The sequence below is a fragment of the Lepidochelys kempii genome, chromosome 2, assembly GCF_965140265.1.
Source record: "Lepidochelys kempii isolate rLepKem1 chromosome 2, rLepKem1.hap2, whole genome shotgun sequence".
Classification (NCBI taxonomy): Eukaryota; Metazoa; Chordata; order Testudines; family Cheloniidae; genus Lepidochelys; species Lepidochelys kempii.
The window spans coordinates 245406460-245423646 of record NC_133257.1 but is presented as its reverse complement, the minus strand read 5'-3'; the positions used below and the strand labels follow the sequence as shown (position 1 = coordinate 245423646).

At 39.8% G+C, this 17187-nt stretch overlaps 2 protein-coding genes across 7 annotated transcripts in view; one reads left to right on the top strand and one right to left on the bottom strand.

The window, feature by feature from the left end:
* PFKP (phosphofructokinase, platelet) overlaps positions 1 to 14326 on the top strand; it is an 85164-nt gene extending 70838 nt beyond the window's left edge. For 2 of the 6 annotated variants that reach the window (XM_073334465.1, XM_073334467.1), the window contains 7 exons: positions 1656 to 1808; positions 6472 to 6636; positions 7752 to 7813; positions 9687 to 9798; positions 11422 to 11521; positions 12239 to 12344; positions 13781 to 14326. In XM_073334465.1, the coding sequence (XP_073190566.1) occupies positions 1656 to 1808; positions 6472 to 6636; positions 7752 to 7813; positions 9687 to 9798; positions 11422 to 11521; positions 12239 to 12344; positions 13781 to 13934 (852 nt within the window). In that variant the 3' untranslated portion in view covers positions 13935 to 14326. Of the gene's footprint in view, positions 1 to 1655; positions 1809 to 6471; positions 6637 to 7751; positions 7814 to 9686; positions 9799 to 11421; positions 11522 to 11901; positions 12201 to 12238; positions 12345 to 13780 lie in introns of those variants that run through there. The other 4 variants (XM_073334466.1, XM_073334470.1, XM_073334469.1 and 1 more) reach the window with 3 other exon arrangements.
* The window catches only part of PITRM1 (pitrilysin metallopeptidase 1), a 43513-nt gene continuing 40106 nt past the window's right edge, over positions 13781 to 17187 (bottom strand). The window contains exon 27 of the mRNA XM_073334464.1: positions 13781 to 16022. Coding sequence (XP_073190565.1) covers positions 15929 to 16022 — 94 coding nt within the window. The 3' untranslated portion in view covers positions 13781 to 15928. The remainder of the gene's footprint in view (positions 16023 to 17187) is intronic.

The window sequence follows — 17187 nt, the reverse complement described above, 5'->3', positions numbered from 1 at the left end:
GCCTAAGTTAATTGTATCCAATTTGCAAACGAATTCCAATTCAGCAGTCTCTCGTTGGAGTCTGGACACCTACAAGATCTCTATCAAGCATTCTTACAACTACAATACCCACCTGCAGAAGTGAAGAAACAGATTGATAGAGCCAGAAGAGTTCCCAGAAGTCACGTACTCCAGGACAGGCCCAACAAAGAAAATAACAGAACGCCACTAGCCATCACTTTCAGCCCCCAACTAAAACCCCTCCAACGCATGATCAAGGATCTACAACCTATCCTGAAGGATGACCCAACACTCTCACAAATCTTGGGAGACAGGCCAGTCCTTGCCTACAGACAGCCCCGTAACCTGAAGCGAATACTCACCAGCAACCACATATCACACAACAAAAATACTCACCCAGGAACCTATCCTTGCAACAAAGCCCGTTGCCAACTGTGCCCACATAGCTATTCAGGGGACACCATCACAGGGCCTAATCACATCAGCCACACTATCAGAGGCTCGTTCACCTGCACATCTACCAATGTGATATATGCCATCATGTGCCAGCAATGCCCCTCTGCCATTTACATTGGTCAAACTGGACAGTCTCTATGTAAAAGAATAAATGGTCACAAATCAGATGTCAAGAATTATAACATTCATAAACCAGTCGGAGAACACTTAAATCTCTCTGGTCACGCGATTACAGACATGAAAGTTGTGATATTACAACAGAAAAACTTCAAATCCAGACTCCAACGAGAGACTGCTGAATTGGAATTCGTTTGCAAATTGGATACAATTAACTTAGGCTTGAATAGAGACTGGGAGTGGCTAAGTCATTATGCAAGGTAACCTATTTCCCCTTGTTTTTTCCTACCCCTCCCCCGACGTTCTTGTTAAACCCTGGATTTGTGCTGGAAATGGCCCACCTTGATTATCATACACATTGTAAGGAGAATGATCCCTTTACATAAGCTATTACCAGCAGGAGAGTGGGATGGGGGGAGAGAAAACCTTTTGTAGTGATAATCACCCATTTTTTCATGGTTTGTGTGTATAAAAACATCATCTGTATTTTCCACTGAATGCATCCGATGAAGTGAGCTGTAGCTCACAAAAGCTTATGCTCAAATAAATTGGTTAGTCTCTAAGGTGCCACAAGTACTCCTTTTCTTTTTGCGAATACAGACTAACACGGCTGTTACTCTGAAACCTGTCATAATAGTAGTGTATCCAGAAGCATTTTCTTCTGAGTGTAGATGTTTTCCTAGTTACCTTTCCTTAAACTATTTAGTATGTAGAATAGTGTTTGTTCATTTAACTTATTTTGAGGTGACTTATTTCTAGTACACTCATGCTGCCTACCTTTCTGCTTAGCTACTTCAGTCTCTGCGCTATCCACATTTCATTTTCAGTCTGTATTAACTCACATTAACTTCCTTCTGCGCTTTCTTCAGAAGAGCATTGTGCCAATGCGACCCAAGTGCACTGTTGTGGTATTTAGAGGAAACTTTTTTTTTGTCCCTCCTTAATATCACCAATTTTATTTTGTTGTGCCAATGGAAAGCCAACCCTCCCATCACACGCAAGGAGCCACTAGCTGAATGCATAATAATTTGCTATCCATATGCAAGTGTGTTTTGCTAATAATACTTGTACCGCTGCTTCAGGCCTATGAAAGTTGTCTGCAATTAGCTGAAGCACGTGCTCGCTTTGAGGAGTTTTGCATTCCTATCTGTGTGTTGCCAGCTACTATTAGCAACAATGTGCCAGGCACCGACTTTAGCATTGGTGCTGACACTGCCCTGAATGCTATTGTGGAGGTAAGACTGCATATCCTTTGAAAATTAAATTGTACAATGTCTGTCTTTGTTGTGATACTAACAATACCTTGAAACATTTAGTTTGCTAAAATATTCTAGTTTAAAACATTAAGCTCCTGTGATCAGAAAGTAATCAACATTTTCCAGATTGATTGAAGCTTAATCTAATTAAAATTCTATCAATTATGTTGGCTAATATTTAGCTTGTGTTTTGGTGTTTTAGATAGTGGCTTTAGGGTAACTAGTCAATGCATTCTTAGAACCTTTGTATGTTTGCAATAAGAATAAGGTACATAAAATTTTTTGTTGTTTAAAATAATTTGCATGGGACTACTTTACTATACTTAACTGAAAGAATAAAAACCCATGCACCTTAAAAAAAGTAAATGACCCAAGGAATGGACCAATGACGGAATAAGATCTGAGTTCAGCAAACCACATAAGTCTAGGCTTAAAGCATGAAGCACTCCACTGGGACTAGTCATATGATAAATGTTAAGCAAATGCTTAAGTGCTGTGCTGATTTGACGCCTAATGACTGCAACACGTAAAGTATTGTATAACAAGAAAGTAAATTTTACGAGTTGGATACATCAGAGCTTGGCTTACAGGGGTATCACTTCCTTTTATCGTCAAACAGCATTGAGATACTACTTCTGATTACTATTGTGCATGCTTCCATTTAAATTGCCAACAGTTTGATTTCAAATGGGCTGTATGACCAGAATAATGCACTTTGCACATTATGGGCCTGCTCCAGCTCCCCTTAGTTGCCTGTAATCCTTGTTCTTATTTGATAAAACACGTGTGCTCTGCCATTAGACAATGTGCAGAATCCTCGGATTCTCCAATTCTGGCTCCTCAATCGAACATTTTTAGTGTGTCCTTTGGTGTCTGAAGATTTTGTCATTAATTTCAATTAGATCAGGATTTGTCCCTTAGTCCTTGATTACCGTGGCATTCCCCCTAGTCTCCCCTTGTTGTGTTGGCACCATAACAGCTCCACTGGTGGTGGCAGCACTAGCAGAATCTGACTCTGCGTACAGCAGGTAACATGGCTGACATCAGTGGGGCCAGAGTCTTCAATAGCGATTCACCTGGCAAAGACTGAAAACGTGAGAAGTACCAACAACAAAAGTTATAAATGGTAGATGGCCACAGACAAGGTAGAAAATACCGACAGTTGTTGCTTGTATCCCACTGCCTTTTATTGTAGGCCATGCAGCTTTCAGTAATGCTTCCTCCGTGTTATTGCTCTGAGTAAAAACTAAATGAGGAGAATTTTGCCCAGGCTTGCACACATGCAATCCTCTTGAGTTCTGTAGGTTTGCACCGTTGTCTTGGAGCCAGCGTCTTTGGTTGAGATTGACAGTAGTGTACTGTTGCTCTTTGCTTCTTCTTTGAATATCCAAATTCTTAGGAGAGACAGTGTGCTTCACTCTCTGGTAAAAGATTATCAGAATTTGACTCCTAAGTTCTAATTCTGCTTCCGACACTGACATTGTATGTGCCATTGGGCAAGTCACTTACCCTCTCTGAGTCTGTCCCCCTCAGCAATAAACGAGGAATAGTAATATCCTTGTAAAACACTTTGCGAGATCCTCAGCTGACGGTTTATGCAAGCTGAGGATCTGCCTCTCTGAAAATATCAGATAAGCATTAGTAACTAGAATGCTATGATAATGTAATTCATAGAAGTGCTTCTTCCCTAAATAATGTCCTATATACCAAGGGAGAACTCAGTCCTGAAAATGCTTATGCTTATCAGTAACTACTTTTACTCACAAGTACAGTTATTAATGTACTTGCAGACTCAGGACCTTTGTATGTTGGAAGAAGTGCTGTAATAGGAAAGTAGGAGGAATAAAACCTTTCCCCAGCTTCCCAGATGCATGTGCGATCATGCAGTTAAAAGAGCAGCTTAAGCAAACAGATATTGTTATTCTTTACTTCATATTCTTCAAAAGCTTCATGACGGAATTTTAACTCCTCAGTGCTGGTGGTTATGATGTATTCATCACAGCCAGCAGAAATTGTTCTGTGAAACACTGACTCTGGTGTGAAAGGATTAAAAATAGAGCTGTTGAATAATCACAGTTAAGTCATGCGATTAACTCAAAAAAAGTTTTTTTTTTAATTTTTTTCGTGATTAATTGCAGTTTTAATAACACTGTTAAACAATAAAATACCAATTGAAATTTATTAAATATTTTGGATGTTTTCTACATTTTCATATATATTATATTCTGTGTTGTAATTAAAATCAAAGTGTTTATTATTTTTAGTTACAAATATTTGCACTGTAAAAATGATAAACAAAAGAAATGGTATTTTTCAGTTCACCTCATACAAGTACTGTAGTGCAATCTCTTAGTTGTAAAAGTGCAACTTACAAATGTAGATTTTTTTTGTTTGTTACACAACTGCACTCAAAACAATGTAAACTTCAGAGCCTGCAAGTCCACTCAGTCCTACTGCTTGTTCAGCCAGTCGCTCAGACAAACAAGTTTACAAACAAGTTTACATTTGCAGGAGATAATGCTGCCCTCTTATTAACAATGTGAGAAAGTGAGAACAGGCATTTGCATGAATAGCAGGCCCTTTTGAGGTATCTCAAGTTTGGCAGCCAAGTCATTTTTGGACAGCCTGGCCTATATGTTTACTTCCCCAGCACCTAAAAGCCAGGATTTCCTTAGTGATGTCATCATGTATACACTTACTCTCCATGAGATCCCAAGCATTGTTTCCAGAGAGTTAGAATTGGTGTGATCATAAGCCAGCCATTCGTGAAAGCAGCAGGGGTTGCTACAAGTATGCTGTTGTATATTGCATATTGGGAGCTTACACTGATCTGTACTCAGTGAGGAAAAGACTGGAGAACATAGTATGGGCACAGTGTAAGAACCAAGATAGCTAGAAAGGGTTTACCATTGTAAGTAACTGATCAAGTGCATGATCTGAACTAATATGTGATGAGTTTTGTTCTGGAGCCGCTTCTTGTTTTTTAAAAGAATATGGGATAGCATGTTTAGATCAATCTATTTGATCATTTGTGGATATATATGTGTTATAGCTCTGGTAGTTGAACTAAAGTAAATATATATAAATATATATATATTATATTTTATATATAATATAGTTATTCGTGCTTTAAATGCTGTCATTCATGATAATGTTAAATGCTTATGACTTTTTAATTTTTTAGGCTTTTTTTTTTTTTTCCCATTTACCAGTTTAAACTTTATTTGTTTTGTGCTCTGGTAAGTAGGTATTTAATGCAAATATCAGGCTCAGAAACTGTCTTTATATGTCAAAAAATAAATGATGTTAAGGCTGTATGTGGAAAAATTAATCCACAAGCAGAATGGAAGAACATCAAATGTAGAACTGCATCTGTAGTTACTCATTCAAAAACTCAGGTCTGAGGGGTATTTTTATGTTTCCTTCTAAATACGTTGTTAATAAAGGGCAAGAACTTCATGATCTTGAATTTGCTAGATCCTTGCACTCATCTGGCTTCCTCTTAATTCAGCTGGACCCACAAACCATATTTGCAAAATTCTGTTTGCCCTCAAGGAAAGGTTTTTAATGAGCAATTAATATCTCTTCCTCCCTCCCCATTATCTTCATACTAGTAGTGACTGAATATGTAATAATTTTAAGACAGTTTTGCAAGACAGCTCTGTGCATATGTGGCTTTCACAAGAAGTGAAAATAATTACCAAAATTTGAATATCATTTGGTATATTCTTGAATATCATTTGAGTTTAGGGATGCTTGACAATCATTTTTCAAATACTCTTAGACTAGATCTCATGCTATTTTGGGGTTTTCTCTTTAGTCCTCCGATCAGAGCTGTCATCTTTGTGAAATTTATTTTTAGGGAGGCTTGTTTAAGCTACTCACAGGCAGTGCTGATAGAAGTTACTGTAAATCATCATCTCCTATGCTTCATGTAAGCCAACAGATTTCCTCATAGTGAGCAACATTTCCTACCCATTTGTAGATAAGATGTGGTTTGAGATTAGTTTCCCATAATCAGTATGTGTTTATGGAAATGAAGTAGGAGAAATTGGCTCTGTTGCTGCCAAGTCATGGAAATTTGCATGAATAGCCCTCTGGGTAAGCAAACCGTGGATCAGTAGAAACCTAGGACTTCAGCCTCGTAAATTCAAATTGTAAAGACAACTTCTTAGGAAACTTAAAACTCCTCAGTATCAAAAGTGATTTCTTCAGTCATGTGCACAGTGAAAGTAGAGACTGACTAAATTTGGTTATATGCCAGATCAGAAAGCAAACTCCATTTTTATATCTCTATAAAACTCCAGTATAACTACTCCAAAGATTTAAGAATAAGAATGTGCTGTGAGATTAGTTTCTCCTTTAACATTTTCAAAAAGCAGCCAGATGGAAGGATAACACAAGCAAACGTGACATTATCAAGACACCTGATTTTGAATATAGAGGTGACCTGGAAGAAATATTTTCCTCCAGAATTAACAATTGACATGAGAGTGTGTGTGTGTGTGTGTGTATATATATATATATATGTAATGCAGTTCAGTAATCTTATAATTGTGATAAAGAATCATATATGATAAATATCACAGTTGAGAGTCTGTTCACGTTTGCGTATGTCCCTAATGTTCTGTGCTTTGGTTAGACATGTGATCGCATCAAACAGTCAGCCAGTGGGACCAAGCGTCGTGTGTTCATCATTGAGACAATGGGTGGCTACTGTGGTTACCTGGCCAATATGGGGGGCCTTGCTGCAGGTGCGGATGCTGCTTATGTCTTTGAAGAGAAGTTTGATATTCGAGAACTCCAGGTATGCAGCTCAATCTTACTGAAATAACGTCTTGCTCATTTTTATATAGACTTTCAAAGTGTTGTGAGTATATAGCATTTGATATGTACCTTGTGTTGGTGTAGTTGGTTGGATGCTGTTTCAAAAGTTATGTTATGTTAGCCTGCAGCAATAAGTGGCCACTTTTAAATGCGTACATGACACCTTCACCCCAGAGAATTGGAATATTATGCCAGTGTTAATATATTTTGTAGTAGAACTTGTGGCCAGACACTCCTTATTCACGGCATCAAGCACTGACCACTGATGGCCAAAAATTGAAACATGGTTACCACAGCACCATTAGGTAGAACAATTACATATTTATTCTTTTACAATCTGATTATTAGTACATTGTAATTGGATGGAACTGGAGCAAAATGAAAATGCAATTAAAAAAAGGATAAAAGGAAATACTTTTTCACACAATGTGTACTTAAACTGGAACTCCTTGCCATAGGGAGTTGTTGACTCCAAGAATTTAACAAGATTTTAAAAAAAGAATTGGGAATCGAGAATATCCAGTGTTGTTAGAATTAATGACAACAGATTTTGGAAGGCATATAAGCCTTCATGCTTCAGGGCCAATCTCTTAACAGAGACCAGGATGAGCCCTAATGGGAGGGGCAGATTTTCCCACATCTGCCTATTGCTGAGCTCTCACACATTCTTCCGATGCATCTAGCCTTTGTTACAGATGGGATACTGGATGGGAGGGATCTGGGATCTGATCTAATCTGGCAATTCCTATGTTGCTATGTAAAGAAAGACCAGTAGGTGCTGCATCAGTGACATGCAAATGAGCTCAAGAGCCTATTGAAATAACACTGTTGTCCAGAGATATGATGAAGCTAAAAGTTGGTGGTGTGTTTGGGGGAAAGAGGTTAATTTTAAACGAGGACCAGTAACTTTTAACCCACCCATTGTAATTTGTCCTGGAAGCCCACTACATTATTGGTCAGCTGGATTTTCACATTACAGAAGGGATTTCTTAAGTATTACTGTGCACCTTGGAATCCTTTATAGAAATTCTCTTGGTGAAGGTGGCAGTGATCATCACATTTGTTTTAGGATGCTTTGTGTGACTCTCTTTCTAGGCTAATGTGGAGCATTTGACTGAAAAGATGAAAACTAGCATCCAGCGTGGTCTAGTGCTGAGGTGAGCAAATGTCATTTTGTTAAACTGCACCATCAAAACGAGTAATGTTTTACAACCCTCACTGCTACGTAAAACCCAGGAGCAGTCTCTAGTTAGTTATAAAAGAAGGGATTCTCAGTGGAAGAAAAAGCAGAGCTTAGAAGCAGATATAAAAACTGTTAAAATCAAAGATCCCACACCCATTCCCATTTTAACTCTTCACATCCTGTTAATGATTTGGGTTCTTAGATTATCCTTCCAAGTGCTGCACAAAGTGTTATAAGGAAGCTGCACAAAGGTCTCATCATTTATTTTACTAAGGGTGAAATTCTCCCCTGTGCACAGAACCAGCGCAAGACCTATGCAGCTCTGAAGTGCTGTTTAGCCCCCAGAATACGTATAAAGTGGCACACAGGTCCCATGCTGGCCCTCTGCAAATGGATGAATTCCACCCGCATTCCTTAGACTACATGTTGTATTGGAGACCATAGCAAGCTAAGCCTAACGCAACTAAATAAAAGTTTCCTGTGTGTTAATTACAAATTGACTAGCTTTTTCCCTGCTTTAATCTTACTGCCCTGTGATGATGTTTTTGAACTATTTGTTTACCCCTTAGGGAGGATTCTGGTCTGTCTTTTGCAAAAGCAGCCAAAGGGATGTTAGCAGCAGCTCTGTCTGCCTAGTTCTGCAGACAAGCTGGATACGTCTTTAAATTTTTTATGGTGTTGTGGCTTGATTTATAGAAAAGATTCAACATATCTTTACTGGTCCAGAAATAGTCTCCCTCTTTACCCTCCTACATGACACCAAAACTTAGTCTCCATTCAGTTTATTGATCCGCTTTTCAAAACCCTGGACCTCGTCAATCTCAGGCCAAGGTCATGCTCTGTAGAAGTTCAAGAAGGTTCAGTTATTGTCTTTCAAGTTAACTCTTTGGAACACTTCCACAAGTGAACACAACCAAGTTGCACAGAATGCCCGTAAATAACTCATGAGACATTTAGTTATCAAGTACTGGACATTTCGCAACAAAAGGGTTCTAGAGTTTCTCAGGCAATCGCTGATCAGCATGGTATATGATGGGAACAAATGAGAATTTATAAAATCTACTAGTCTGAGATCCAGAGTTTCCATCATTTCTTCTGAAAATATTACTGTTTAAGCTCTGATACTGGACCAAATGCCCTCTTTAGCCCAGCAGTTTGGCAAAACCTTTTCTTCTTGGCCTTATCTTGCCTGGGAAAAACAGGGTGTTTTAAAACAGGTTCACTAATGTCACATGTCAAAATCCTAGTGTAGATAAGGCTAATAAGGGTTAAAATTCAAATCGCCTTGTCTACACAAGGGCTCTAACGTGTTACTTAACATATTTAAAAATCACACCTTTCTTCCTAGTGTGCACAGCCTTTGTCAGTTTGTGACCTCCACCTCTTTCATGGGCATCACTTCTCAGCCTCCAGGGCGATAATCAGTTATAAGAGGAAATCACCAAATGCATTCATCTACCCACTTCACTTAGTTCAGATATGTTCAGGCATTAAAAAGAACAGGTGGGGGGCGGGGGAACCTCAGGTTTCCATAGCCTAGGGCATCGACTGTGTGTTGGAAAACAGGTTACAGTACAGCTGCTCAGGTCTCTGTTGTAATTCAGTAAGCTCAGACATTGGAAGTATTGGTTTGTGGCAGAGCAGAGAGACAACTGTGTGTAAAACAAACCTGTGGGAGAGTTGGCGAGTGAGGAGGAAGGTGAAAATACACAAGACTTGCCCCTGGTTTGAGGGCAAGAGGATAACAGAGTTGTCAGGTGTGGGACATGTCCCCTCCATCAGTGACTGTGCGTCTGTAAAGAGGTCTGGTAGTTAATAATGTGGTTGTTATTTTTGTCTTGTTATAGGAATGAGAACAGCAATGAGAATTACACAACTGACTTTATCTACCAGCTCTATTCTGAGGAAGGAAAAGGTGTGTTCGATTGCAGAAAGAATGTATTGGGCCACATGCAGCAGGTAAATAAGGTTACGAACTTCCCTCTGCATACAGCAGCAGGATTAATTTAGTGTGCGTGAACTGCTGTCGCCATTCCAGGATTACGCACAAGTCATCCTCCTTGCATGCACTCTTTATCCTTTAGACAAAATTAATGGTACTAAGGGTTTCCTCCATTGTTACTATAAACTCCCAACCCATTTTTGGAGGGATGGAAGAGGGATAACTTTGTTTTGCAGAAGGAAATTGCAGCAGATTCCCTTTTTTATTGTCTCCTTTTTTGTTCTCCCCATTCCCCATTTTTAAAAAAGGGTGCTGTTGTTTTTTAGTAGCCCACTCACTGCCTCTTACAAGACCTCCCTGCAGCTGCCAGTTCAAGAGCATCTCATCCCTGGAAGAGAAATTTGTTTCCTAGAGAACATTTGTGCTCATTGTTCACTTTTCCCCGTCTTATTAATCTTCACTATGATTGGCTTTGCCCTGAATAGGACTCCTAGCTAGTGCATCCCACACACCCAAATAGGGCAGTAGTCAGCGAATAGCAGTATGAGAGTGCATAAGGGCACAAGGATAAGCAACGAGGAAACTTACAGTGGGAAGGAGGGCAGGTCTAGAGGAAAGGGTGTTTAATATGACGCTCTAGAAGTGACTGAAACTACTGGTTCACATGAACCATAAAGTTTTAATTTCAGATTTAAAGCTTCACATTTTTATGTTTGAAGTCTTAACCCTGTGCCAACATTATACAACAGTTTCCCTGCCTTGTAGCTAAGTACATTCTATATTTAATATATTAACACTGTTCCCGCTTGTCTTTATTGTATTTAGAACTAAATGCTCAGAATTTCTGTACATGCACCCAAAACAGGTTATACATAGAAATGACAGTAGAATCTGCTTTCAGAGCATACAGTTAGATCCAGTTAAGAGTCCTGTTTTGACAGCTGGAATAAGAGCAAATAATGGTACCTTTTGCATTTGTCACGTTCTGTGTTCCCACAGACGATCTAAAGCCCCTAGTGTCTGCTTGGTAGCAGTGTTATAGACGCACCCACTTGGTAGCGGCTGGATGACAGAGGCTAGAGCTCTTTTGATTACAGCCTCCACCCTGTGACACAAGACTGCCAGTGCCCCGGAAGCACTGGCCTGGGCTCTTTGCTCCCTCACCAGTTCTTTATTCTGTCCTTCATTTGCTTCTCTCCTTGGGTGTCTATTGCCTTTCCTTATGCTTTTTGAGCTCGCTCTACTGCTGGAAGTTGTATTGTGCCATTCTGCTCCAGCAGCACCTTGCAGAAGTGAGGTAGAAAGTACATACAAATAAGCACTCTGCTGAAGAAGGGGGGTGACTAAGTCCCATTGACTTTAATGGGAATTAAGCATGTCTTTATGCATGCATTATGGAATTGGGGCCAGTATCTCAAACTGTCGGGGCAAAGTCCCTTCGAGACTCCCACGTCGGGAATTCTGGGGCTAAGATAAAGCACTGGTGTCTGTTTAAAAAATACGGGGGTGGGGGAGAAAGGAAGATAAGAGGCACAGCAGCCATAGAACAGAAATGATTGGTGGAATGGAAAGACAAGAATAATGCTCCTGGTTGGTGCAAAATTGCAGCTAATCTCCAGTTACATTTTAAACTTTGACAGGGTGGAGCACCTTCCCCATTTGACAGGAACTTTGGGACAAAAATCTCTGCAAAAGCTGTACAGTGGATCTCAAAGAAACTGAAAGAAACATACCGAAAAGGTGCAGAAATATTTATGGTTATTTACTGTCTCTCTCTTCTTTTCTGTTAACTCCAGAAAATCCAGCTGCTCTAGCCCTTCAAGACATTTGTGGAGTCTTTAAATATAGTAATGGAATACTAGCTTAGCATCTGTGGTTATAATGTAGTTCTTCCCATCTTACCCGAGCTTTGTCATAGAATATTATTGTGTTTCTAGGTACCAGTGCCAAGAATATGTCTCCTGAAGAAAGTTTGATACCATAAACAAGGGTTGTCTTGTGTCTGTTTTTCTATGTGCTAGCATAACTAGTTTTTTTATGCATTCAGAAATTGGTAGTTTTATAGTTACATGTATTCTTCCTTTTTTTGTTTTGTTTCTTGGTGGCTGCATGGGACACAGAAGAAGGTAATATGTCTTCTTTGGGATTTATTTCATCAGCTTCATGAAGCAATATTGACAATAATAAATCTAATTTAAAACTGGAAATTAAGGCTGCACCACTTATTTGATTAGTAGTTAAGTACATTGCATCTTTACTGCTCAATCATTAAAACTAATAAACCACAACACAGTGGAGGTTTCCCTAACACTGTTAAACAACTAATTCAGATGCTGCTATCGTTTACTTTAAGACTTCAGTAACTCAACAAAATTAAGAATCTTACCAGAAACTCACTCCTAGATGCATTTGTTTATTACAAGAAAAGGAAATAACATTGCCTTGTTATTTTTATAGGAAAAGTGTTTGCCAATACCCAGGACTCCGTTTGTTTGCTAGGAATGCGCAGACGCAATCTTCTTTTCCAACCTGTGGTTGATCTTAAGGATCAAACAGATTTTGTGTAAGTGAAGGCAGCTCTGTGGGGCCAGACGAGTACAACTTCCAATTCTTCTTGTTCATCCCTCCTTCCTTGCTCCATGTCAGATGGTAACTTCACCATGTAGCCCCCACCTACCTTTCAATGTTGCCTATGGTGGTGGCCTTGGATCACCCCCTCATCTGCTTTTCCCACAAGCAACTTCGTGCTTTCTCCAGGCTGCCCCTTTTGCGTGAGAAGGGCTTCCTGTGAGACTTCAAAGCTACCACTGTATCCTCTTAAAGCCCTCCTCACAACCTGTCTTTGCTGCAATGCCTGCAAATCACTGTCTGGTATTGTTTAGGATGGCAACCCCTTGTGCCTAGTGAGACAAGTGTTACAACTAATTTATAGGTTTCAGAGTAGCAGCTGAGTTAGTCTGTATCCACAAAAAGAAAAGGAGGACGTGTGGCACTTCAGAGACTAACATTTATTTGAGCATAAGCTTTCGTGAGCAACAGCTCACTTCATGAGATGTATTCCAATAATTTATACATAGGCAGCCACCTCGATTAGCATCTTATTCTCCCTAACCCTCTTCTATCTGGCTTTTTATTAACTTCTTGGATTTTATTTGTTAGTCTGAGTTCTCTGGGACAGGGATTATCTTTGCACAGTGCCTCGTGTAATAAGGTCATTAGATCATGCTGCAATAGAAATAATAAATTGCTTAGAGCTTGCTGAGATGGGAGGGTTAGCTGGCAAAATAGCAAGATGGAATTCATGCATGTTCTAAGGCAGGGGTCGGCAGCCTTTGGCACGCGACCCATCAGAGAAATCTGCTGGCGGCCTGGGACAGTTTATTTACCTGCCGCGTCCGCAGGTTTAGCTGATCTCAGCTCCCACTGGCCGCGGTTCACCGTTCCAGGCCAATGGGGGCTGCAGGAAGCAGCGCGGGCCAAGGTATGTGCTGGCCACCCCTTCCCACAGCCCCCATTGGCCTGGAACGGCGAACCGTGGCGAGTGGGAGCTGTGATTGGCCGAACCTGCAGACGCTGCAGGTAAATTATCCATCCTGGCCTGCCAGCGGATTTCCCTGATGATCTACGTGCCAAAGGTGCCGATCTCTGTTCTAAGGCTAGCTGGAGAGGTACATGAAAGAGGTCAAGATAATAATTTACTATGCACCACAACCTCTCTCCAAAGTAAAACTAAAAAGCAAATGCACCCACTTACTAACAATTTTCTACATTCCTGTCAATGAGTGGAGATGGCAGCATTACTCACACAAATGAACCTAAGAATCATTGAATCCAGCAAAGTTGGTCATTAATATATGCTGATAAAAACTTCCCTTATAAAACTGCTTATAATTTGAATGAAGCCAAGTTTAATAGTGAATTTGGTCCTTGGGGATAACATCAATGGGGTCGTTTACATAGAATAGCTTTGACTTTTTTTACATCTCATCTTCTGCACAGGCACAGAATTCCTAAGGAACAGTGGTGGCTGAAACTTCGACCTCTGATGAAAATTCTGGCCAAATACAAGACTAGCTACGATGTTTCAGATTCAGGTCAACTAGAGCATGTAGCTAGGCACAGCCCAAAAGAAGCAGAAACTGGAGCCATCTAAGAAGAGACCATTATTTTAGATAAAGTTGTAATAAACCTATGTTGTGCGTAACAGTGCTTTAGCATATTGATTACAGCTTTGTTTGTAACATTTAAATTATTGTACCAGCACTTTATGTGAATTCAGAAATGCAAATGTCACACAAGTTCCTTGCCCAGTATTATCCTAGGTTTAAAGCAGACCTTAGCACCTAATTTACAAAATACCAATTACTGGCCTGATCCTTAAGTTTAACACAATTCTATGCACTCAGTGTGATAAGTCATTCATCTAGCACATTTTATCTCAGAGATAGAGTCTATACTCAGAATATATGTAGAAGGCTAGTTTTGTGTCAAGTTACAGAGTGAATCTATGTATCTGAAGTGGAATAAAAGTATTGTTGCAAACCACATGTGTGACTTCAAGTTATCTAAAAACTAACAAATTACAGCTAACAGGAGAACACCACTGAAGAAAGTAGGAGCAACTTTATTTGCATTCTAACAGGAAGCAAATAACTGTTCTTTCTTTGCTTGTAGAACGGCAGGAGGGATTAAGAGAAGGGCGGCTGCAGATTTTTCTGTACCGCATCTGCACAATGAAGCTGCATTAATTTGAACTACCCCCCACACCTCCCCTAGAGAGGAAGTAACACACTAAAAATTACTATTAAAGGCAATACTAAAGCTATTAACCCTGTGAAGATGGCTGTTAACCTCCTTTGTGTGTCCTTTAGGTTATGGCTACAGGACAGCTGGGAGATGAGATTCCCAGCTCATGCTAAAAATAGCAGTTTGGAATGGCTGGTGGCTCAAGCTTAACTTCATGAGCTCTATCACGCTAAAAATAGTGTGGATGTAGCTGTTCTGGCAGAGGCTCAGGCTAGCCACCTGGGTCCAAGGCTGGCTGGCTGGCTAGCCCCAGCTGTAATGTCCACACTCTTATGTTTAGCATACTAGCTCAAGTGAAGCAAGTCTGTCTACCCATGCTGAGAGGCTCACTCCAAGCTGCAGCATAGGCATACCCTAGAGGTCATGCTCACTAACCTCAGCTTGTCGCAGACAACAGGGCAACCCTCAATCACACCCAGGACTGAGGACTCTCTTCTGTGATCAGCTGAAACATTTGAGACCAGGTTATAACCACGATGGTTAAGGTTACAGTTGACACAGCAGTTTTTTCTCCACAACACAATCATGGTTGTCTCACAACATTTAGCTGTCGAACTTTAGCCAAAAGGTAAACAGAGGACAAAACAGCACCTTGAGAACTCCATTCAGTACTGGGAGGAAGAACTGGCCCAGGGTCACACAGGTTGGAGCACCATCAAAATAGTCCTGTTATGAATAAAACCATCTTTTCCCTGTTCTGTAGCTATCAATTATTAACCTTGAGTTGTAGAGAGATGTTTTGAGCCAACATTGCCACTCTTATAATTAAAAATGTAAGTTGTAGTGTAGACAATACAATGTAACAAGAATAGTTATGGAGAAGCTGAGTCTTGCACAACTTAATTATGGAAAACTCAACACACTAGGAAAGACTTGTGAAGTACCAGTGTAGGTGTAACAAATCTGTTTATGCCCAACAGCGGAGGTTTAAAAATACAGATATTGTAAGAAAACATGATTTAAGCTAAACATATTTTAAAATTTAAGTCTTAGCTTGATTTTTACAAAACAATGTGTATATTTAGAAGTTATTAAAATCCACATTTTTGTGCGGCAGTTAATTATGGAGGAACTGAAGAGTTGCTTTAGCTATAGATGAACAAATAGTTTTCATTCTTAAATACAATGCAATTGTAGAGATGAACCTTCTTTGGCAGACTTAATTTCTTTGAGGAAAGACAGCTGAGTGGCCTGTTGCATGTAAAGTTGTATTGATGACCTTTCACTTGGACCTCAGCAGGAAAATTAAAAATTCTAATGTGCCTTAGTCACTTATGAATTGGCTTGTTTTATTTCTTTTAAGCCATTGTCAGTAACAAACATTATCAGTGATAACAAATGTTATCGTTTGACCCAGGATGGATCTTTGGCAATGCATGGATTCTCTGGGCCTAGTACAGCCAGTCCTCGGGTGCTCTTCCCACCTGCAAGGTATCTGCAAAAGAGAGACAAATTATGAAAAGGTACCACAAAGCTGTTGAAGTGTAAGTCACATTATACTCAGTCTGACAGCAGCCTGACACGTTCAGATGAAACCTTTCACCTATATAGTACCTTCTGAATTAAAACTCTTCCTTTCACACATCTCTTCCCATGTGTCTCAAAATGATTATATAAATATTGGAGGAGAGTATTGTGCTCCTTAGACATTACAGGAGAAAACAGATGCACAATTAATGTCAAGTATTCTCATTAGGGCTACACTGTACCGATATGCCTAGTTTTAAAACAGATTGGTTTGAGCTAGTCAATTTTTGTTTTGAAGTATCTGAAAAAAAATCTGTAAGGTATTTGTTTCTCCTTTCCCCCAAAGTTGACACAGGTCCTCATATTTTTCAGCTCTGTGCTGAACCTAAGCAACAGAAAATAGGGGCACAGATGGTCAATGTCAGTTTTATTTGACATACTCTACCACCTCTCTTGCCCATGTGAGTGGATCTCTCCATTTCTCCCAGACTGAACTCTGACTCACTTTAGCCAAGACAAAGAATAATCATAGAAAATAGAATCATAGAATATCAAGGTTGGAAGGGACCTCAGGAGGCCATCAAGTCCAACCCCTGCTCAAAGCAGGACCAATCCCCAATTTTTGCCCCAGATCCCTAAATGGCCCCCTCAAGGATTGAACTCACAACCCTGGGTTTAGCAGGCCAATGCTCAAACCACTGAGCTATCCCTCCCTAAAAGAGCCCTTTTAGTACATCAACTCATCTAGATATTTGCCTAGTTTTACAACAGGGTACATAAAAAGCACCAGTGAAGTCAGTAAAAACTAACATTTCATACGAACAACTTGACTATACTGCTCTATATGCTATACACTGAAATCTAAGTACAGTATTTATATTCCAATTTATTTTATAATCTATATAGTAAAAATGAGAAAGTAAGCAATTTTTCAGTAATAGCATGCTGTGACACTTGTATTTTTAGGTCTGATTTTGTAAGTAGTTAAGTGAGGGGTAAATTGGGGGTATGCAAGACAAATCAGACTCCTGAAAGGGGTATAGTAGTCTGGAAAGGTTTTGAACCACTGATTTAGACACCTAAAAGCAGGCGAAGAATGATAGAACTGGGTCTAGAAAAGCAAATTCATCTCC